The 19,291-nt window shown below is 42.8% G+C and overlaps 1 protein-coding gene across 1 annotated transcript in view; it reads left to right on the top strand.

The window, feature by feature from the left end:
• Nucleotides 1–16,736, top strand: part of myo10l1 (myosin X, like 1) — a 39,885-nt gene extending 23,149 nt beyond the window's left edge. The window contains exons 5-43 of the mRNA XM_041954028.1: nucleotides 519–653; nucleotides 1,639–1,763; nucleotides 1,908–1,921; nucleotides 2,041–2,125; nucleotides 2,299–2,405; nucleotides 2,973–3,102; nucleotides 3,190–3,308; nucleotides 3,404–3,550; nucleotides 3,635–3,735; nucleotides 4,120–4,186; nucleotides 4,788–4,880; nucleotides 4,996–5,064; nucleotides 5,156–5,238; nucleotides 6,030–6,132; nucleotides 6,400–6,480; nucleotides 6,573–6,697; nucleotides 6,794–6,911; nucleotides 7,444–7,550; nucleotides 7,663–7,963; nucleotides 8,081–8,926; nucleotides 9,099–9,222; nucleotides 9,335–9,476; nucleotides 10,125–10,229; nucleotides 10,331–10,426; nucleotides 10,506–10,599; nucleotides 10,713–10,768; nucleotides 11,089–11,231; nucleotides 11,672–11,866; nucleotides 12,108–12,265; nucleotides 12,355–12,475; nucleotides 12,687–12,835; nucleotides 13,075–13,223; nucleotides 13,319–13,526; nucleotides 14,144–14,280; nucleotides 14,466–14,589; nucleotides 15,020–15,373; nucleotides 16,082–16,258; nucleotides 16,344–16,535; nucleotides 16,632–16,736. Coding sequence (XP_041809962.1) covers nucleotides 519–653; nucleotides 1,639–1,763; nucleotides 1,908–1,921; nucleotides 2,041–2,125; nucleotides 2,299–2,405; nucleotides 2,973–3,102; nucleotides 3,190–3,308; nucleotides 3,404–3,550; nucleotides 3,635–3,735; nucleotides 4,120–4,186; nucleotides 4,788–4,880; nucleotides 4,996–5,064; nucleotides 5,156–5,238; nucleotides 6,030–6,132; nucleotides 6,400–6,480; nucleotides 6,573–6,697; nucleotides 6,794–6,911; nucleotides 7,444–7,550; nucleotides 7,663–7,963; nucleotides 8,081–8,926; nucleotides 9,099–9,222; nucleotides 9,335–9,476; nucleotides 10,125–10,229; nucleotides 10,331–10,426; nucleotides 10,506–10,599; nucleotides 10,713–10,768; nucleotides 11,089–11,231; nucleotides 11,672–11,866; nucleotides 12,108–12,265; nucleotides 12,355–12,475; nucleotides 12,687–12,835; nucleotides 13,075–13,223; nucleotides 13,319–13,526; nucleotides 14,144–14,280; nucleotides 14,466–14,589; nucleotides 15,020–15,373; nucleotides 16,082–16,258; nucleotides 16,344–16,535; nucleotides 16,632–16,736 — 5,785 coding nt within the window. The remainder of the gene's footprint in view (nucleotides 1–518; nucleotides 654–1,638; nucleotides 1,764–1,907; nucleotides 1,922–2,040; nucleotides 2,126–2,298; nucleotides 2,406–2,972; nucleotides 3,103–3,189; nucleotides 3,309–3,403; nucleotides 3,551–3,634; nucleotides 3,736–4,119; nucleotides 4,187–4,787; nucleotides 4,881–4,995; nucleotides 5,065–5,155; nucleotides 5,239–6,029; nucleotides 6,133–6,399; nucleotides 6,481–6,572; nucleotides 6,698–6,793; nucleotides 6,912–7,443; nucleotides 7,551–7,662; nucleotides 7,964–8,080; nucleotides 8,927–9,098; nucleotides 9,223–9,334; nucleotides 9,477–10,124; nucleotides 10,230–10,330; nucleotides 10,427–10,505; nucleotides 10,600–10,712; nucleotides 10,769–11,088; nucleotides 11,232–11,671; nucleotides 11,867–12,107; nucleotides 12,266–12,354; nucleotides 12,476–12,686; nucleotides 12,836–13,074; nucleotides 13,224–13,318; nucleotides 13,527–14,143; nucleotides 14,281–14,465; nucleotides 14,590–15,019; nucleotides 15,374–16,081; nucleotides 16,259–16,343; nucleotides 16,536–16,631) is intronic.
• The last annotated feature ends 2,555 nt before the right edge of the window (nucleotides 16,737–19,291 follow it).

A 19,291-nucleotide genomic window follows, 5' to 3' on the forward strand; every position in this document is an offset into this window, starting at 1 on the left:
GCACATAAGCCTCTATAACCACAAAATATCATTGTTACACTTTGGTTTTTGTACTTTTTAAACACAGAGAGACATAATGTGTTGATTAGTTATCTTAAGAACTGCGTTTGTACTGTTGGAGCTCATGCAGAGTCAGATGAAGGATGAAATAGAGGTTGCTGATGCAAATAAATACAAAGCATCCCTCTACCAATTAAAAAAAATCCACTGGTTGAAGTTAGTTAACTGCCTCCTGGCCTGCTTGGCTAGCTGGCTCGATCTGGTTGTAGGGTCAGACGTCTCATCATGCTTTCAATTACACGCAGGCTTTGTCTCACTTGGTATCCTGAATGAGGCACACTGTGAGCTAATGCAATATCTCGGAAGCTATCAAACCTCAATATCAATTAAACGACCGGACCAGTTTGAGATAAGAGAATGTCGCAGAAGGTCACAGTGTATTTAATTAAATTGGATTGGATGTGTGTGTGTGTGTGTGTGTGTGTGTGTGTGTGTGTGTGTGTGTGTGTGTACTCCAGTGGTGAATCAGGGGCAGGGAAGACTGAGAGCACCAAACTGTTGCTTCAGTTCCTGTCGATGATGAGCCAGAACTCAGCCGGGACTCCTCCATCAGAGAAAAGTACACGAGTGGAGCAGGCCATCGTACAGAGCAGGTACAGAAGGAAGGAAGGCAGGGCCAAGTTTAGTTCAAGTGTAAAGTGATTCAGAAGAAGTCCATGTCAAGTTTAATGTTTTGTAATAGAAAAAAAATCAAGATATTCTAGACCATGTCGCAAAGTCTCACAATAGCAAGTCTCAAGTTCAAGGACAGGGCTAAGTAAAGTCTTGGGTCTACAAAGGTAAGTCTGTAAGGTCTCTGAGTGCTGACTAGGGCTGCAACTATTGCTCTCATAACTGGTTAACCTGCTAATTTTTTTCTTATGTAACGGATTTGGTTGGCCCATAAAATAGCACAAAAAAGGCACAATCCCAGGAACTTATGTTGGTCAATTATTGGTCCAAACCCCAAAGATATTCAGTTTACAGTAATATATATATAGTAATATAAAACAGACAACAGACTGTGTTACCATTAAAACATGTCAGAAAACAACCACGCACCTGTCAAAATAGTTGCTAGTTAATTTTCTAACTAGTCTGTGCAGCTCTAATGCCGACCATTAAAATGACTCGGAATTTGAAAAAAAATAATTTATTATTAATGTTCTTACATAACTGAGATCAAGTCCATTCATGCATAACCGTGATAACTAAATATTCAAGGTATGTACACATGCAAGGCAGTTTTACTTTTTTTATTGTTTCAAGATTTTAGCAGGTCAAAACTTCAGACCTGAATCATTTTGTAAGTAAAGTGAATTCTTGAGGGAGTCATAGCACTTAAGTGCCAGTGAGCAAACCCGAATACTGTGGGAGAGCTTGTATTGGGCGCTTATGCATGTGTGCATTATGAAGAAGAGCACTGCTGAAAAGGCAAACTTCCTCACTAATAGATAAGTTAAACATCGTTGGAGGAACACACTTTATAAGAAATGACCTGTGCAGCAGAGGATTGGTGTACTATATTCTATACTGCATGCACATGTAAATGCGGACAAAACCAAATACACTACCTGCAGGTTTTTACTCTCTTTGCAGTCCGATCATGGAAGCGTTTGGTAATGCTAAGACTGTTTACAACAACAACTCCAGTCGCTTTGGGAAATTCATCCAACTTCACTTCTCTGAGGGCGGCAACATCCAGGGAGGCTGCGTCATTGACTGTATCCTTAAATTTACATGCATCAAATGTACCACAATTTATATGCGCTATTATTGTTATTATTTTATTATTGTATGTGTCTTTATGAAATATAAGTGTGTGCTGAAGGAGTATATTTGTATTTCCTTCACCCTTTACCTTTCAGATTTACTGGAGAAGGTAAACAAGACAAGCCTCATCATATCAAGTTCAAATTCATTAGGAGTGATTTGTCAGTTTTGCCTTGTGAATCATAATGAAATGTTAATTGTGGCTTTGCTGCATTGATTTTTCTGTAGAACCGAGTGGTACGACAAAACCCTGGAGAACGAAACTACCACATCTTCTACGCTCTGCTGGCAGGAGCTAACAAGGAGAATAAAAGTGAGGAAAAGCATCAAAATGTACAGATATCAAAAGGGTCTTTGGAAAAAGGTGTTTCCATAACACAGCAGAAGATGTTTTCCATACTACATCTACCAAGTTCAGGTTCAGTTAAGGATCTCAATGTGCATGTCTCTTAACATCACACTGACCTTATACATTTCCTCTATCAGGCCTCTACTTCCTGGAAGACCCTGCTGAATCTTTCCACTACCTCAGCCAATCAGGATGTCTGAAGGACAAGAGCCTGAATGACAAAGAACTGTTTAACAGTGTGATGGTCGGTGTGATTGCGTTTACTCTGTGTTTTTTCCCATGCTCAGTCTTTGTCAAGTGGATTGAAGTTTTTCAAACTCTTCTGTAGGCGGAAATGATCAAAATGTATTCATATCAGTATAAATGATGTTATTTAGGTGTTAATCTGGGCTGACTTTCTAGGTCTACATACTAAACAACAGCTGTTTTACCTGTTTTTTTATCTAAAGGACACATATTTAAATTGTGATATAGGTTTTGGCATTTTTTTCAAGTACAAAACTAACAGTAGAGATTATTTCCAACCCACAGGGATGTTTGCAGCCTGCAAATGGATAAATATTTGTTTTATCCTGCAAATTGCACAACATAAAATGCAACTGATATAAATTATGTCTCTAAGTTTAATAGTTTTGCACTCTCTTTGTCATCCTTCAAGTTCTTTCATGTAAAATATCATCCTTTCATCCTCTTAGTCACTGAGATATATTGATGAGTCAGCCTTTTCCCTGCAAATAATGTAGAGCAGTGTTATATGCACCTCCTCTGTTGGTAGCACCTAATCTCTTTTCCTGCACTTGTCTCTGCGTAGGAGGCGCTGAAGGTGTTAGAGTTCACAGAGGAGGAGATCAGAGACATGTTTAAGCTCCTGTCAGGAGTCTTGCAGCTGGGAAACATCGAGTTCATGACTGCTGGAGGAGCCCAGATCACCACCAAGCAAGGTCAGTTCACATGTAAAGTGAGTTAGGAAAAGTGAAACTTAGATAGATGTACTGCAGCGGTGTAATGCATCTTTCTCCATCTTTCAGTGGTCACTAATGCCAGTGAGCTGCTGGGCCTGGACGCCTTCCAGCTGTCTGAAGTCCTGACTCAGCGCTCCATAATCCTCAGAGGGGAAGAAATCTGCTCCCCACTCACTATAGAGCAGGCCAGCACAAACACACATAAACACACATTCATTCTCCTTCTCTTGATCGATCTCCGACACACTCCCACCCTAACACTCCCTTCTGACCGGTACAGGCCGTGGATTCCCGGGATTCTGTTGCCATGGCGTTATATTCCCAGTGTTTCTCCTGGATCATCCTCAAGATCAATCAGAAGATCAAAGGGAAGGAAAACTTTAAATCCATCGGCATCCTGGACATCTTTGGCTTTGAGAACTTTGAGGTCAGAGCTGTGAGCTGTTTCGCCGGAAGCTGTTTTCTAAGCGCCGGGCAGATCTGTTTATGAGACGTGTGTCTTTGCTTCCAGGTGAATCGATTCGAGCAGTTTAACATCAACTACGCCAACGAGAAGCTTCAGGAGTACTTCAACAAGCACATCTTCTCCCTGGAACAGCTCGAGTACAACAGGTGAACTTCTAAAAGCAGTACATCTATAAAAACATGTATAAACTTACTGCTCGACTTATGTGCCACTAGCTATAGTGGCTATAGTATATTGTAGTATTCATTTATGCTCAAATGTTGTGAATCCATCAGTATTAATAGTAATTATAATAACTTTGTTTATGAAGTTGTTTGTTGTTGTTTCTAAACAGATACAAAATCGTTAACAGATAAACAAAATAAACAGTAAAATGCTAAATTACCCCACTACAAGTAAAAGTACTGCATTCGAAACTCTACTCATGTAAAAGTACGTATTATCTCTTAAGTGTTTTGTTAACTGTAAATACTTTAGGCTGTGCAGGGATATGAAGTACATGTATGATTGTTTGGGTTGACTCTCTGCAGGGAAGGTGTTCAGTGGGACGCTATAGACTGGATGGACAACGCAGAATGTCTTGACCTTATAGAGAAGGTAGGAAACTGATTTGTCACAACTTGTAGCAAGTGTTGGGAAGATTACTTTTGATATGTAATAGATTACAGATATCTAATCACCCTGTTAAAATGTATTAAGTAGTCTAACTTTTTAAATTACGTTGGCAGATGAGAAGCTGTGCATATTCAAACAAAAGAATCATCAAAAACACTCAGAATTTGAGCACATGCTTCCAAATGAATAGAGCCTGTGTAGATGTAGAGACAGCTCCTTGTAAACCATGTCCCAGCGGCTTTGCTGACCCGCGTTGTCTGGAAATATTGCAGAAGAAGGAGAAATGATGCAAAGCAACAGAATGAATGTTATATTCTACACATTTCACTTTCTGCAGAAGACGCTCAGATTAATCCCCTTTGCAATGCTCAAGATTTTGATTAGGAACTGCAATTTAATTACATATTTTTATTATCTTAGCGGCACTCTGGTTACTGAGTGCTGTGCTGTGCTGGACGGCTGCCTCAGATGCTCTCTGGAAAATCGATCTAATAATGTTGGACTGATTCTTAGAGAGTGGTGCTGATTTCATAAAGCTGATGCAATAACATGATTTTTTTTTTTTTTTTTAACCCTCTCTTAGAAACTGGGCTTGTTGGCACTAGTGAATGAAGAGAGTCGATTCCCCAAAGGAACTGACTTTACTCTCCTGGAGAAGTTGCACAGCAGACACTCGGTGAGTTATTTACACTCACAAACTGCATAATTGTTGTTATTAAAAAATGTGCTCTGCTGACATTAAAACGTCACATTATATTATATTTTTTGGGCCCTTCTCCTGTTTTCTGCAGACAAACCCTTACTACGTCAAACCCAGACTTGCTGATCACCAATTCGGCATCAAACATTATGCCGGGGAGGTTAGTTCTACCTTACTGAATCACTTCATATCAGCATACTGTATATGTTACTGTGTTAGAGATTCATGATGAAGCTGCCTGTCTTCGTCAGGTCCTGTATGATGTGAGAGGGATCCTGGAGAAGAACAGAGACACCTTCAGAGACGACATCCTGAACATGCTCAAGGACAGCAGGCAGGACTTTCAGATACACTGGATGAATAGTTTATTAGGGCTGAAGAAGCCACGAGATTATAAAAAACATTTAGGCTCATTTCAGTCATTCAAAGAGGAAATGATTTGAAAGGTAAATCCATCTTAAAGGTCCAGTGTTTAGGATTTAGTGACATCTAGTGGAGAGGTTGCAGATTGCAACCATCTGAATACCCATCACCTCACCCTCCCCTTCAGGTGCATGCTAAAAAGGCGAAAGGCGCTTTCTATTGCCATTGTTTGGTTTGTCCATTTTGGGCTACAGTAGAAACATGGCGGACTCTGTGGAGGAGTACCCACTCGCTAAATTACGAATCCTACTTTAGGGAACGGATGACCTGCCCTGCTCTTCCTCTGACTGGCCAGTGCTCGTTGCCTTCCTTGGTTGTATTGGTAAGGTTTAGGCATGAGGAGTGATGATCGGTTAGGGTTAGGGTAAGAATTTTAGGGTAAGCCAATCAGAGGCAGAGTTGGAAAACACAACAATATTTTTTTTCAGGTGATTAAACACTAATGAAAACATAATTATCAATATTACATTCAATTTCTGCCAATAGATCCCCCCAAATCCCACACACTGGACCTTTAAGTGTACCCGGTCTTTTGAGCTGATATGAATCTTTACTGCAAATGAAATTCACTTATTTTAACAACTCGTGCCAGACTTTTGTTGCTGGGTGAAATTATACTTTCCTGAAAATGCATACGTGTAAAAATATATGTGTTCCTGATTATATTTTTCTGAAATCCATTACATGTCTGTTTCCTCGCAGACTGGACTTCATCTATGACTTGTTTGAGAAGGTTGGCAGCAGGAACAATGAGGAGAAGATGGGAACGGCCAGACGCAAACCTACCGTCAGCTCGCAGTTCAGGGTGAGTGACACAAGTAGAGTATTAGATACCGAAAATGACAAGCAACTCTTAACAGTGGGTGTAAAAGTCAGCACCACAGGTAGCTGAGAGCATAGACATGGATACAAGGAAGTGCTTAGATTTAAACATATTTTTATACAGCCCAAGGTGGCATCTTCGAATGTTCTAACAAACATACGAAGGAAAGATGAAATCTATTAACTAATAACTATTTTTCAAGTGTTTTTTTTACATCTACAGTTCACTCTCTGTTGTCTGTCTCCTCAGGATTCCCTCCATGCTCTCATGGCCACTCTGAGTGTATCCAACCCTTTCTTCATTCGCTGCATTAAGCCCAACATGGAAAAGGTCTGTTTCTGTCTCTATGCCAGTACCTCAAACTCAGAGCCTGATTGACAAAAGTGTCAGTTTAATGTTACATAATCTTACTTCAATTGCAGAATCCACACGTGTTTGACCCAGAGGTCGTCCTGAACCAGCTGAGGTATTCTGGGATGTTGGAGACGGTGAAGATCCGTCGGGCGGGGTTCCCCGTCCGCAGAACTTTCAAAGATTTCTTGTCTCGGTGAATATCGCCAATTTTTACCCTTTGAGATGTTATTGATGAGATCGCTCTCTTGTTGTCTCTCACGCTTTGTTTTCTTTCTTCTCTGCCTGTCAGGTATAAGATCATTCTGAAAGAGAAAGTACCAGCGGCAGCAGATGATAAGAAGAGAAGTAGCGACCTCCTAATCAAATATGACAAGACCAAGAAAGAGTGGCAGTTTGGCAAGACAAAGGTAAGATTTGGTAGTTTTTTTTCAATGATGGAAAGAACTAAGTACATTTACTCAAGTACTATACTTACTTATACTAAGTACATGAGTAAGTAAGTACATGACTTGAGTATTTCTATTATATGCAACTTTATACTTCTTCTTCACTACATCTCAGGGGCAAATATTGCACTTTTTACTCCACTACATTTGTCTAACAGCAAATGTAGGTGGTCTAAAACCACGTACCTCCAAATTTGGTGATGTTGAATTTGAATTTTTATAATAAACTGAAAGATGGAGTGTTCCTTTATGGGTTGAGAAAATTCTCCTAGTTCTTAAACTAGATTCAATATTTAAAAACCCTCTTGGATTATCTGGAAAATGCATCGTCATGAAGCTGAGAACAATTTTTCTGAGCTCTTGGAAAGTTGACTTTTTACAGATGTGTGATTCTCACAGGGACAAATGTGATGATCTTAGAGAATATGATGCATTTGTGTTCTAAAATTAACATTACGTGTCTTCCTGGTAAACGTTCACCTTTGTTCTGCAGGTGTTCATGAAAGAGTCTCTGGAACAGCGTTTAGAGAAGGACAGGGATGAAGTCCGACGCCAAGCTGCCATGATAATTCGAGCCCACCTGCTTACTTTCTCCGCCAAGTAAGAAATTAAGGAAGGAACTGATTTCCAGGCATTCATGTGCATGGTTGTACCTCTGTGACTACCCAAGGTGCATGTGTTAACATTCGCCATTTCTCCGTTTTGTCCACAGGAAGCACTTCAAGCGTGTCCGAGCCAGCGTAGTCACCCTCCAGAAACACTTCAGAAAGCACATCCAACGTGGACGTTTCATGAAGCAACGTAAGGCGGCGCTGGTGCTGCAGAGACACCGGCGAGGTCAGGTGGCACGTGCTCGAGTTCGAAAACTCAGAGAGGAGAAGAAGAAAAAGGAGGAAGAGCAGAAGAAGAAAGACGAAGAGGAGAAGAAGGCGCTGGGTGAAGGAGAGCAGAAGGAAGTGAATGAAGGAGAAGAGAAAAAGGCTAAATCATCAGATGAAAAACCTTCTTCTTCAGTGCGTTTCTTTTTTAAATGCAGTTAAACACAAACACTCTCCTCCCTTTCATTTACAGAATAAAGCAAAAAAATTGATATATTTAGCTTATTTGATGCTTCCTGTCCTCTTGTTTAGGATGAGGCCCGGCAGATGGAGGAGATCCTGCAGTTGGAGCGAGAGATCGAGCGCTTGCAGAAGAAGAGAGAGGACGGGGTGTCCCAACTTTGTGAGTCCTCCAAACAGGAGCTGCAGCTGCGCCGCGACGCTGAGCTCAAACGGATGAAGAAGGAGGCATCCCGTAAGGCCACGGAGCTCATCGACCTACTCAACTTCGGCGGCGTGGATCCCTCACTGGGAGCAGTCGCAGCTAAACCTGCCACAGAGGCGAAAGCTGCGAGTGCCACCAGGGGTACCTCCAAAGAAGAGGAGGTCGACGAGGGGTTTCATGCTGAGGAGGAGTGCATCCCTCTCCCAGACTTCCCTCCTCCTGCTGAGACAGACGCTGTTTTGGATCAGGAGATATTTGCTCAGCTCCCTCCTCCCCCGCCTGCTTTTGCAGAGGGGACAGTGCCCCCAGCACCACCTCCTGCACCTCCTCTGCCAACAGACGGTGTGCCTGTCGCTGGAATTCCTCCCCCTCCTCCTCTCCCTCCTCCTGGAGATGGCTCCGCTGTCCCTCCACCTCCTCCACCACCTCCACCTCCCCCGGGAGAGGGCGAGAAGGGAGCCAAGGCGGAGCCAGAGAGGAAGGTGAGCATGGTGGAGAGCCTGGTGGACGGGGAGGAGCCGATCTACAGCATGCCGGCCGACACAGAGTCAGATTACGACCAGGAGGAGGAGGAGGGGTCCGTCACCGCCGGAGACGACAGCTCTGTATCAGGGAGCAACCGCGGGAGCGCCGCCGTGGCGGATGAGGAGCACCCGAGGAAGTCGACCTGCACCAACGCCAGCATCGAGTCCTACAGAGGCAGCTCTGACTCTGTGAGGACACACACTCACACGCATCCTCACACGCGTGCACGCAGATATGTATGAGCAGCAATACAGTGAAACAGCTTCTAAAATGTCATTCAGTATTGTTAAAAAATCTGTTAATAACTTCATTGGTATCATCTAAAAAAAAAATCACACATGTTATTGGATGATGTTGCAGTATGCGGACAGTGACGATGAACACGATGGCATGATGGACACCGATGAAGAAGTCACTAATGGCAGGGTGACCTTGCTTAATGGAAATGGGCCGCCATATTTCCACGGCTACCTCTACATGAAGGGTGGGCATATTGTATTCTCTTCTTCAAAATATACTTTAAAGTGAAACCTTCTCTCCACCTGTCCACATGTACTGTATTTTCATGACACATATTTCATTCCCTGCTCCGTCAGCTGGTCTGATGATCCCATGGAGGAGGCGTTGGTGTGTCTTGAAGGACGAAACCTTCATGTGGTTCCGGTCCAAACAAGAGTCTCTCAAGTCTGGCTGGCTCTACAAGAAGGGAGGAGGCCTCTCCACTCTCTCACGGAGGTTGTTGTAGTTGTTACTGAGTGTAGCTGCATGCTACTTGAAGTTCAAAAAAAATAAAATAAAAATACACATTCATTTAACTAAAAGCACTGCTTTTCTTAACTTTTTAAAAACTGATGTAGTGGCCAGTTTTCATGTGATGGCATGGTGCATGGAAGCAGTTTGGCTGCTGGATGCATGGTGGCTGTATGTGAATGACCTGCTGTCTTTGATGATGAGCCCTTGTGTCCTGTTGAGTTGTTCGTGTTTGTCTAACTCAGTGCTTTGAACCCTCTGCAGTGCTGGAAGACTTCAGTGTCTGACTCAAGCCGATCTGTTCTGCTGATGAATTTACTGACATCTTACTTTTCTAGTGTTAGTTAATAATCTAATTTTAAAAAAGGAGAAAGTTGATAATTAAGAATAAATTTAGAGTTGAAGTCACTGAGCTACTTTTCAGAAAAGAGGACATTTATGCTTAGTTTGGTTTTTATACATAACACACCCTTCCAAATATTCACAAAATAAAAAAAGGAAGAAGACACAAATTCAGTCCGTAGTCCAATACTTTACTTTGCATCCCAGTCTCCTTAATAGAGTCACATAAACCTTTTTAATATCTGAAGTGGACTGTCTTGGCCTTTGTTTTCATTGTGTCTCATTCTCCCTCAGAAACTGGAAGATGCGCTGGTTTGTACTGAGGGACAGCAAGCTGATGTACTACGACAACGACAGTGAGGAGAAGCTGAAGGGAACCATTGACATCCGAGCTGCCAAGTAAGATTTCCAGGAAGCTCCAGAGCCACAAAACACTTCTTCACTGTTTCTCTGCTTTCTAGACCATAGCTCCGACTCATCAACTGTTTGTGTCTTCACAGGGAAATCGTGGATAACCACGAAAAAGAGAACGCCCTGAACATTGTGACAGACGAGAGGACCTATCAGGTGTTTGCCGAGTCACCAGAGGATGCAAGGTGAGGTGGACGGAAAACGGCAACAAGGTGATATTTGTATCTGAGTAGATGTTCGTCTAACTTGTGTCTTTCTGTGCAGCGGGTGGTTTAATGTGCTCAGCAAGGTGCGTGTGTGCACTCCTGAGCAGCTGCTGGAGATGTCTCACGAACAGGCCAACCCAAAGAACGCTGTGGTCAGTCTCGAAATGCAAGATAACAATAACTTTTTATGTCTTAACGTGAAGAAGCAATAGTGTGCCATAAATTCACGTTTTAAATTGTTCTCCTCCTCTTTTCCGTCCTTCAGGGAACTCTTGACGTGGGGCTGATTGACTCTGTTTGTGCTTCAGACAACCCTGATCGGTGAGTTGGATGAATCAGCAGAAAGAAAAGAAAAATTTGTTCTTTGTTTGTACTTTTAGATATTTTAGATAAGAGATAATAGAAAAGATAATGCGCTTTTGGTTTTGGTGTCAGCTTCTCTTCCAGTCTGTTGCAGAAAATGCAGTCCATCCTCTCTGACTGTAGTGTCAGTAGAGCAGGATGCAATGCGGCTAAACTTTCTTTCTCTTTGTTTCTCTGAACCTGTAAAACTAGAAAACTAGAAAAACTATCCATCCCACACAATCCTTAAGTATCTGATGGTGGATTTTCATCATCTAAAAATCATTTGACCTTTGCAGGCCCAACTCCTTCGTCATCATCACAGCCAACCGTGTGATCCACTGCAACAGTGACACACCGGAGGAGATGCATCACTGGATCAGTCTGCTGCAGAAACCCAAAGGAGACGCCAGGATAGATGGGCAGGAGTTCCTTGTCAGAGGTGAGAACGAATTTTTACAAACCTTCACATGCACAATCCCTAGATTTGATGACTCTTTAGGAAGCGTTTGAATATTACAAGCGATAATATAGAGTCATTTATAGATGGCAATAAATATAAAGTTGGGAGATTAGACAAGGTAGTCAGTTAAATTCATATATAGCTTATTTACTACTTAAAATACAAGTGAAAAAGCAGGAAAAATGTGGTAATGTATGTGTAATCAGACTTTTTAGAGAGTGCTGTAATTTAAGTACTTAAAATCTGATGTTGTGAGAGATTTTGGTGACATTTGTCATCATGGAAATAAGACTTTTTTGCCTTCTGGGGAAAAAATCATTCAAATCATTTAATTATTGCCCAACCCTTGTGCTAATGCAATAAAACGTTTCATTCTTCCTCGTCTTTCCCTTCTCTCTTCCTGCCTTGTCATCTCTCAGGCTGGCTACAAAAGGAGATGAAGACGAATGCTAAGAGCACCTCCCTGAAGCTAAAGAAGCGCTGGTTTGTTCTGACCCACAACTCCTTGGATTACTACAAGAGCTCAGAGCGAAACTCCTCCAAGATGGGAACTCTGGTCCTCAACTCCCTCTGCTCCGTCATTCAGCCGGATGAACGAGTGCACAGGGAGACAGGTGAGGAAAGAGTAATGAAGGGGAAAGGCAGAAAGGGCGGATTTAATTAGGGATTAGCTGAAGGAGGTTAGGAACTGGATGTAAAGAGAGGATTCCAGATTATATACATGAAGAATATACTGTTAACTGCATTTATTTAAACTAAATAAAGTAAAATGATTATATCTCTGTTCTTAAACTAAAGTATCCCCTTGCTGGCAATATTTTTAGCCAATAGGTGCTGTAATAAATGTTTTCTCAGGTTACTGGAACATCATTGTGTACGGGAGGAAGCATTCCTACCGCCTTTATACCAAGATGCTGAACGAGGCCATGAGGTGGACGGCTGCCATACAGGGAGTCATAGACAGCAAGACTCCCATAGAAACCCCAACTCTGCAGCTCATCAGAGACATCAAGGTCAGACACGTGAGAGACTCACAGTCAAATCTTCAAAGTCATTATCATAAACTCACTCACTAAGTTGACCTCTTTGTGTGCTCTCTCAGGAGAACAGCGTGAACCCAGACATCGTGGAGCAAATGTACCGCAGGAACCCCATCCTCAGATACACCCAGCATCCCCTGCACTCGCCCCTACTGCCGCTCCCTTATGGAGAGGTCACCAGCTGTGAGTAAAACTTAAACCAGGCAGCCCACAGCCTACAAACCACACTGAGTCTGTCCCAGTACATACATCTCTGCAAGGTAGTAGGCAATATCCTTGCTATTTCATGGCCGCCATCTTTCACCTGCATCACCAACAAGTTTTGTATTGTTTTCTCTTCTGTACGGAACATTTCTCTGTCTTTGCTCACCTTCTTGTGTTGGTGTGCGTGCAGTACAACGGCAGCAGGGCTACGCTAGTCTGCAGGATGAGGCGGTGCGAGTTTTCAACTCTCTGCAGGAGATGGAGACTCTGGCTGACACGGTGCCCATCATCCAGGGCATCCTGCAGACCTGCCAGGACCTGCGCCCTCTCAGGGATGAGGTACTGTAGTCAGAGTTTTTGTGTGAAGTTTCAGATACACACATACTAGAAACAAAAGGACAAACACTGACATTAATGATGTTTTAGTATTTGTGGAATGTTCTCTATCACCTGCCAACATCAGGCACTGCAGTCTCAGTGCTTTTTCCATTATAACACATGAGAACTTAATGTTTCTGCAGGGATTTGACATGTCTGTTTGCCGTCAAATGTTGAGTAAAACTTCTTCTTCTTTTCAGGTATACTGTCAGGTGATCAAGCAGACCAATCATGTGCCTCAGCCTAACAGCCCAGCCAATCGGGCACACTGGCATCTACTCACCTGCATGAGCTGCACCTTCCTACCCAGTCGAGCCATCCTCAGATACCTCCGCTTTCACCTCAAGAGGTGTGTGTGTGTGTGTCTGGATCACTGATTATGCTTTTTTGATGTCTCACTCATGGAATAAATGACTAATAAATGTCGACTGTGGTCTGATTCAGGGTACGTGAGCGCTTTCCCGGCACAGATATCGAGCGCTATGCCGGTTTTATCGGGGAATCCCTGAAGAAGACCAAGTCTCGTGAGTTTGTTCCCTCCCAGGAGGAGATCGCCGCCCTGCTGGTGAGACAGGAGATGAGCACCACTGTCTACTGCCACGGAGGAGGCTCCTGCAAGATCTCCATCAATTCACACACCACAGCTGGAGAGGTACAGGACACATCATCCTCACAGTCCAACAACAGATCTAATTCTTAAGATGTGAGTTTTTGTTCATTTTGCTTTCGACAGACACCCATTAAACAGTATCCAACCAGTTAATTGGTGCCTGGTGTCTGCGTGTCCTGGAAGATTTCAGTGTCCCAGACAAATGGGAGAAATTCCAGTTAAATATTATCTATGTTTATGGACCCAATTTTCCCATGTGACTAAAGGAGACTGAAACTGGTCCAGCATTGAATGAGTGTACCACAGCCAGATGTAACTTGTCTTCCATGGTTAGCTTGACTTTTAGATCATCCTTCCTCTCCCCAATGTGTTTATCAATACATTTAGTAACAGGAGCTCTCAATCACATAACATACTCAGGCTTGAGGTACTGAACTAGCTCTTCTGCAACACCGATTGGCAGCATTTTGGTCTCAATCATATGGCACACCAGCAGAGTGATGGCCTCAGACTGGAGTGCATCACGCTGTGTGTGTGTGTGTGTGTATGGTCTAAAATCCTCTAACTGATGGTTAGCTGCTGACATCCCTAACCCAGTACAAGGCCTAATGTTCTCTAGTTACAGTGCGCTGGTCCGTGTTTTTGTGTTGCTTCTGCAGGTTGTGGAGAAGCTGATCAGAGGTTTGGCCATGGAGGAGAGCAAGAACCTGTTTTCTTTGTTCGAACACAACGCCTTCACAGACCGAGCTTTGGAGAGCAGAGTGATTGTGGCAGATGTTTTGGCCAAGTTTGAAAGGTATTTCCTTTTCTATTGTATATAAATGTTTTCCTGCAGGATTAATCTGTAGTACTTCTTGTTGCACATAGTCTAAATCCTGGTTCAAATAGGTGTCCATCTGACTAATTAAGCTTTTAAGTATGTTGTGGTTGTTTTGTTCTGCATGGTAACTCATCCTGGCTCTGCTTTATCTGTTTTTCCAGACTGGCAGGCAGTGAAGAAGAGGAGGAGGAAGGAGAATGGAAACTCTACTTCAAGCTCTACTGCTTTTTGGATGTAGAGAGCATGCCAAAAGAAGGAGTGGAGTTTGCTTTCATGTTTGAGCAGGTGAGCCTTACTGTACAGTGTAGCTGTGAGCAGTCACTTTGTTTATGTGGGACTAATGCTTTAAATGTTATTCCAGACAGCAATAGATATAACTGCAGGATAGCTGTCTAGTTAATTTGAAAATTACAGATCACTGATGACTTTCTTGAAATTTAAATGAGATTACTCATTGTCTTTGTTAAAAGTAATTACCCAACAGCTCCCACTCCCTGCTGCCATTCTTAAATGTGCTTATGTCTTAAGTATTTTCCACTTTTTTCCAGATCTTGCCCAGCAACCCCTTGCTATTTATTTATTAATATCAAAGCAATTTCTATTGTCAATAAACTGACTCTTGTAAGTGTTAAACCCATCAGGGAACATCATGTTGAATTAATGTCATATACAGCACAAATGAAATGATTGCTGTGATGTGTCCCCTCTCTCTCAGGCCCATGAGTCTCTGATAAGTGGTCACTTCCCGGCCTCAGAGGAGACTTTGCAGCACTTGGCTGCTTTACGTCTCCAGTATCTCCACGGTGACGGGGCAGGTCGGGCCGGGTGGAGCCTTGGAAGCGTTTATCCAATCGGACGTCTGCGCAATCGCATCCTCCACTCCACCAAGCCCGGAGTGGGGGCGGCAGGTGGAGCTGGAGGAGCTGGAGGAGGGGTACCAGGAGATGGGAAGGGCACGGTAGGAGGACAGGGAGGTATCCCAGCCGGAGGAGAGAAACGAAAGACCCCAAGCTTCCTGGATGGCACCCTGAGGAGAAGCTTCAAGACTGGTTCACTGAAGAAGCAGAAGGTCAGTGGTGGAGGTTTTTGCCCCTTTACTGCAAACCATATGTACTTTTAAACATTGTACTGTTATGGTACTGTCAACATATAGATTAAACTTTAAACTTTTAAATAAAAATAAAGCAAAATAAAATCAATACTCCCTCAGCTAAAATATTGATGCAGCAACAATGTAACTAGTGTATTTCTTTGGTGCTTTAACATTAGTCAAAATGGTCCACGTGACGTTATTAAATAAGTTAAGTGCATAAACACTAGTTTATTTAACTGTTTAATTCATTAACTAATATTCTGCAGTAAGTCAAGTCTCTATTTAATCATGATATGTGTGTGTTCCGTAAGTAGCAACTAGCAGGTGCACTTGGGCCTGTTGGAAATGCCTTGCACTTCTGGTCCTGAGTAGTGGAAGGTGGAAGTGGAGGTCCTTGTGAGCTGGACAGTCTTCAAATATGTAATCCATTATTTTACCCCAGTCCATAAGGAAATACATGTGTCTTGATATCTAGTCCAGGGGCTGTCTTCTCAGAGGTGGCACAGTGTGACATACGTGTTGTCATTGATTCTCCCATTAGCTCAATCAGATCAGTCAATTTTACTTTGGCAATGACAAATGGATCTCCCAACAAACTGGATTGCCGTCTGACTGACTGTCCACTGACTCATTGATAGTTTGACAGAGTATTCCTCGCTCATTGGTTGCCCTTTGTTATCGCAGGTGGAGGAGGAGCAGATGCTGGAGATGTGGGTGAAGGAGGAAACGTCCGCCACACGGACCAGTGTTCTGGAGAAGTGGACCCGGCTGCAGGGCATGCCTCAGCATCAGGCAATGCTTAAATATATGAGCATCATCAAGGAGTGGCCTGGATACGGATCTACCCTGTTTGATGTGGAGGTGAGTAACTAATTGAAGAAATGATGATGGATTTGTGAGATTTGTGTCAATACATGTGACAAGTACCCTCTTCTCCTCTCTGTAGTGTAAAGAGGGCGGTTTCCCTCACGATCTGTGGCTGAGTGTGAGTGCTGACAACGTGTCGGTGTATAAACGGGGTGAACCGAAGCCACTGGAGACCTTCCAGTACGAACACATCACCTTCTTTGGGGCCTCACAGCCCTGCACCTACAAGATTATTGTGGATGAGAGGGAGATGTTCTTTGAGACGCCGCTGGTGAGAGCTCAGTATTCATTATTCACCCTGAAACCGTATATATGTACTGCCTGATCAGGATACACATTAACCCACCACTTTTTTCTCTGTCTTTAGGTTGGGGAGATCACCAAGATCATGAGGGCCTACATTAACATGATGGTGAAGAAACGCTGCAGCATCATGTCCGTGACCAGCATCACCAGTTCCTGGGCCAGGTGATCGCCACCAACCAGTCGGAGCCCTCGGTTCATCCAGCGGCAACAGATGCCTCAGCCCCCCCTTGCATTGGTTGGTCGGTTTTTGACGGAGGCAGTCGCACCAAACAGGTTGAATCAGAGGGCGCTGGATGAGCGTCTATGATCGAACGGGGAAAAGCAAGATAAAAGTGGACACAGAAGCCAAACGCACACTCTTCTGGTCTGGGTTTCACTTGGGATAAGGGATCTATTTAGAAATGAGCATGACAAAGAAAAACAACCTGTAATTTGGGACGGTCCTTTCAAATACATAACCTCCCAGTTGTAGTCCTGCATGTCGATGTTCAAGCACACTCCAAACTTCTCCCCGTTTTCCTTTCCGGACAAAACTCAGTAATAACAAGCACAACTCAGCAGCCCAGTCCCAGTCTGTCCCAGGTGGGGACAGACATCCCCGCCAGCGCACTGCCAGACAGAAGAAAGCCACACTTTCTCAGTTAAATCTCTTTCTTTCTCAGTCCTCCAGTTTCAGAGTCTCTCTCTTTCTCTTCACGTGTCCTCACTCCTGTTGCATCACTGTTTGGTATTAAGTTACAATGCTGAATTCTTGTTCTTGCTTGCTTTCTCTCTGCTGTTCTCTCTCTGTTGTTTATGAGAAGTTTAAGAGAAATGGGACTCGATGGTGATTCTTCTTCGACCGCTAAAGGGGAACACGAGCTCCCTGCCCGACACAGTGTTCACTTGCTCACTCGTCAGCGCCACCATGTGGCCACAAGAAGACAACACAGCCAAAGGAAGTGGCTTTAAATATATTCTGAACAATATCAAATAGATATTCTTGAGAAGAAAGAGTCGAGGTTTTGCTTTGGAGGCTCTCTGGTCATATTTAGCTTGACGTGGAGAGTCTGTGCATGGCCTCACTTGCCTCTGCAAGGAGAACATTATCAAACAGAATAGTATGAAACGAAACATTTCCCTATGTATGTCGACATATAACACACACTATCTACTGTATATTCACATACACATAAACTGAACCAACATGTATTGTTTTGTACTGTATATCACACATTATAAGAGTTATTATTGAATTTTCCGTGGCCACTGACTGCACTGTACAGTATATACAGTAGATGCCATACGAAATGCAATGTGACACCTCTTGTGTATAATACATGCAAGTGAATGGTGTTAATAATGACCACTGTATGTCTGAATATGATGCCAATATTGTACATCATTCACTGGCTGTGCCATTTATGTGACTCACAGAGAAATAAGAATTAATAGTAAAAAGCCAGACCAGAAGGCGACTGGCTGCTATGGTGGTCATGTTTTCACAGTGTTTTGATGAATTTATCATTGTTGTTATCTGTGGGACTCACACTGCAGCATTAATTGGAGCCATAAAATACTGTATATCCCTGTCTGCTCATGCTGTTCTCACTTTTTTCTTTACTAAGATCAGCGACTTGAACAATAATGCATAAGAGCTCCAGTTTGTCTGTGTTTCTAACCTGTTTATGAACATGTGACTTTTATTACTGATACTACTGTTATAACTGTATGCCCCCTGATATCTTAACCACCCTGAAGTGCTGTGTCTGGAATGCTGCTGCTGTGTGTGTGTGTGTGTGTGTGTCTGAGTGTATTTATGGTGTAATCCTAAAAGTTGGAAAAGGGAAATGAGAAAAGAGAAGTGATTTTACTGAGTTCATTATTTGGAAATAAGACGTATTTACATGACTAACCTTTGCAGAGAATGGTGTCATGATTGTGAGTTAAAGGGAAAAGCATGGGAATTGACGGGAGGGTTTCGGGTTATTTATTTCTTATTGAACTGTATGTATTGCAAGGTGTGTTTGGGAGGGTAATGTATTGAAAATATAATGGGATTTTTCAGTCTTGGTGTAAGAGGATCAGATAAGACACTGTGACGATGTGGGCTCAGAGATGGGTTAATTGTGCCCAGGGAATGCTGGCAGTCATCACTGCACTGTATGTGTGAATGTGTTAATGGACTGAAAGTGAAGTCACTGTCCTGTTAATATCACCTGACTCTGTGGCACTGCAGGTAAATGGCAGCATCCCTCATGTGTAACACCTCTAGAGGGCAGTGTTTCCCCACATCAAATAATCACAGGGAATGCTTAGATAACACGGAAAAATACTGTCAAATCTCAAAACTTCAATTACTGTAACTTGGTTCAGCTATAGTTTCTAATATAATAATTTCAATATAACAGTTATGGTTTGCTGCTCGTCAGATATTTAAGTGAAGTTGAATTTCTTAAGGTTAAATTGTCTGTTGTTTATCTGGAGTGCCACATACAGGGCTGAAGCCAGGATTTTAGAAACACTGAGGTCAGTGACACCAAAAATGATGTTCAGTCATGTTGGCTGAAGATTTTATTTCCCAACATGGTTTAAATGCTGTTTTAAAGACTGAGAAAAAGTCAAATAATTTATTTGGCCTGCAAGTATTCAAATTTAAAATATGTATTTAGTTAGAAAAAAAAATACTGGAACCAGCCAGTTCAATATTCAAGTGTACATTTTCGTTTCCCTTGACTACCT

This window comes from Chelmon rostratus, chromosome 15 (genome assembly GCF_017976325.1).
Source record: "Chelmon rostratus isolate fCheRos1 chromosome 15, fCheRos1.pri, whole genome shotgun sequence".
NCBI classification, from domain to species: Eukaryota; Metazoa; Chordata; class Actinopteri; order Chaetodontiformes; family Chaetodontidae; genus Chelmon; species Chelmon rostratus.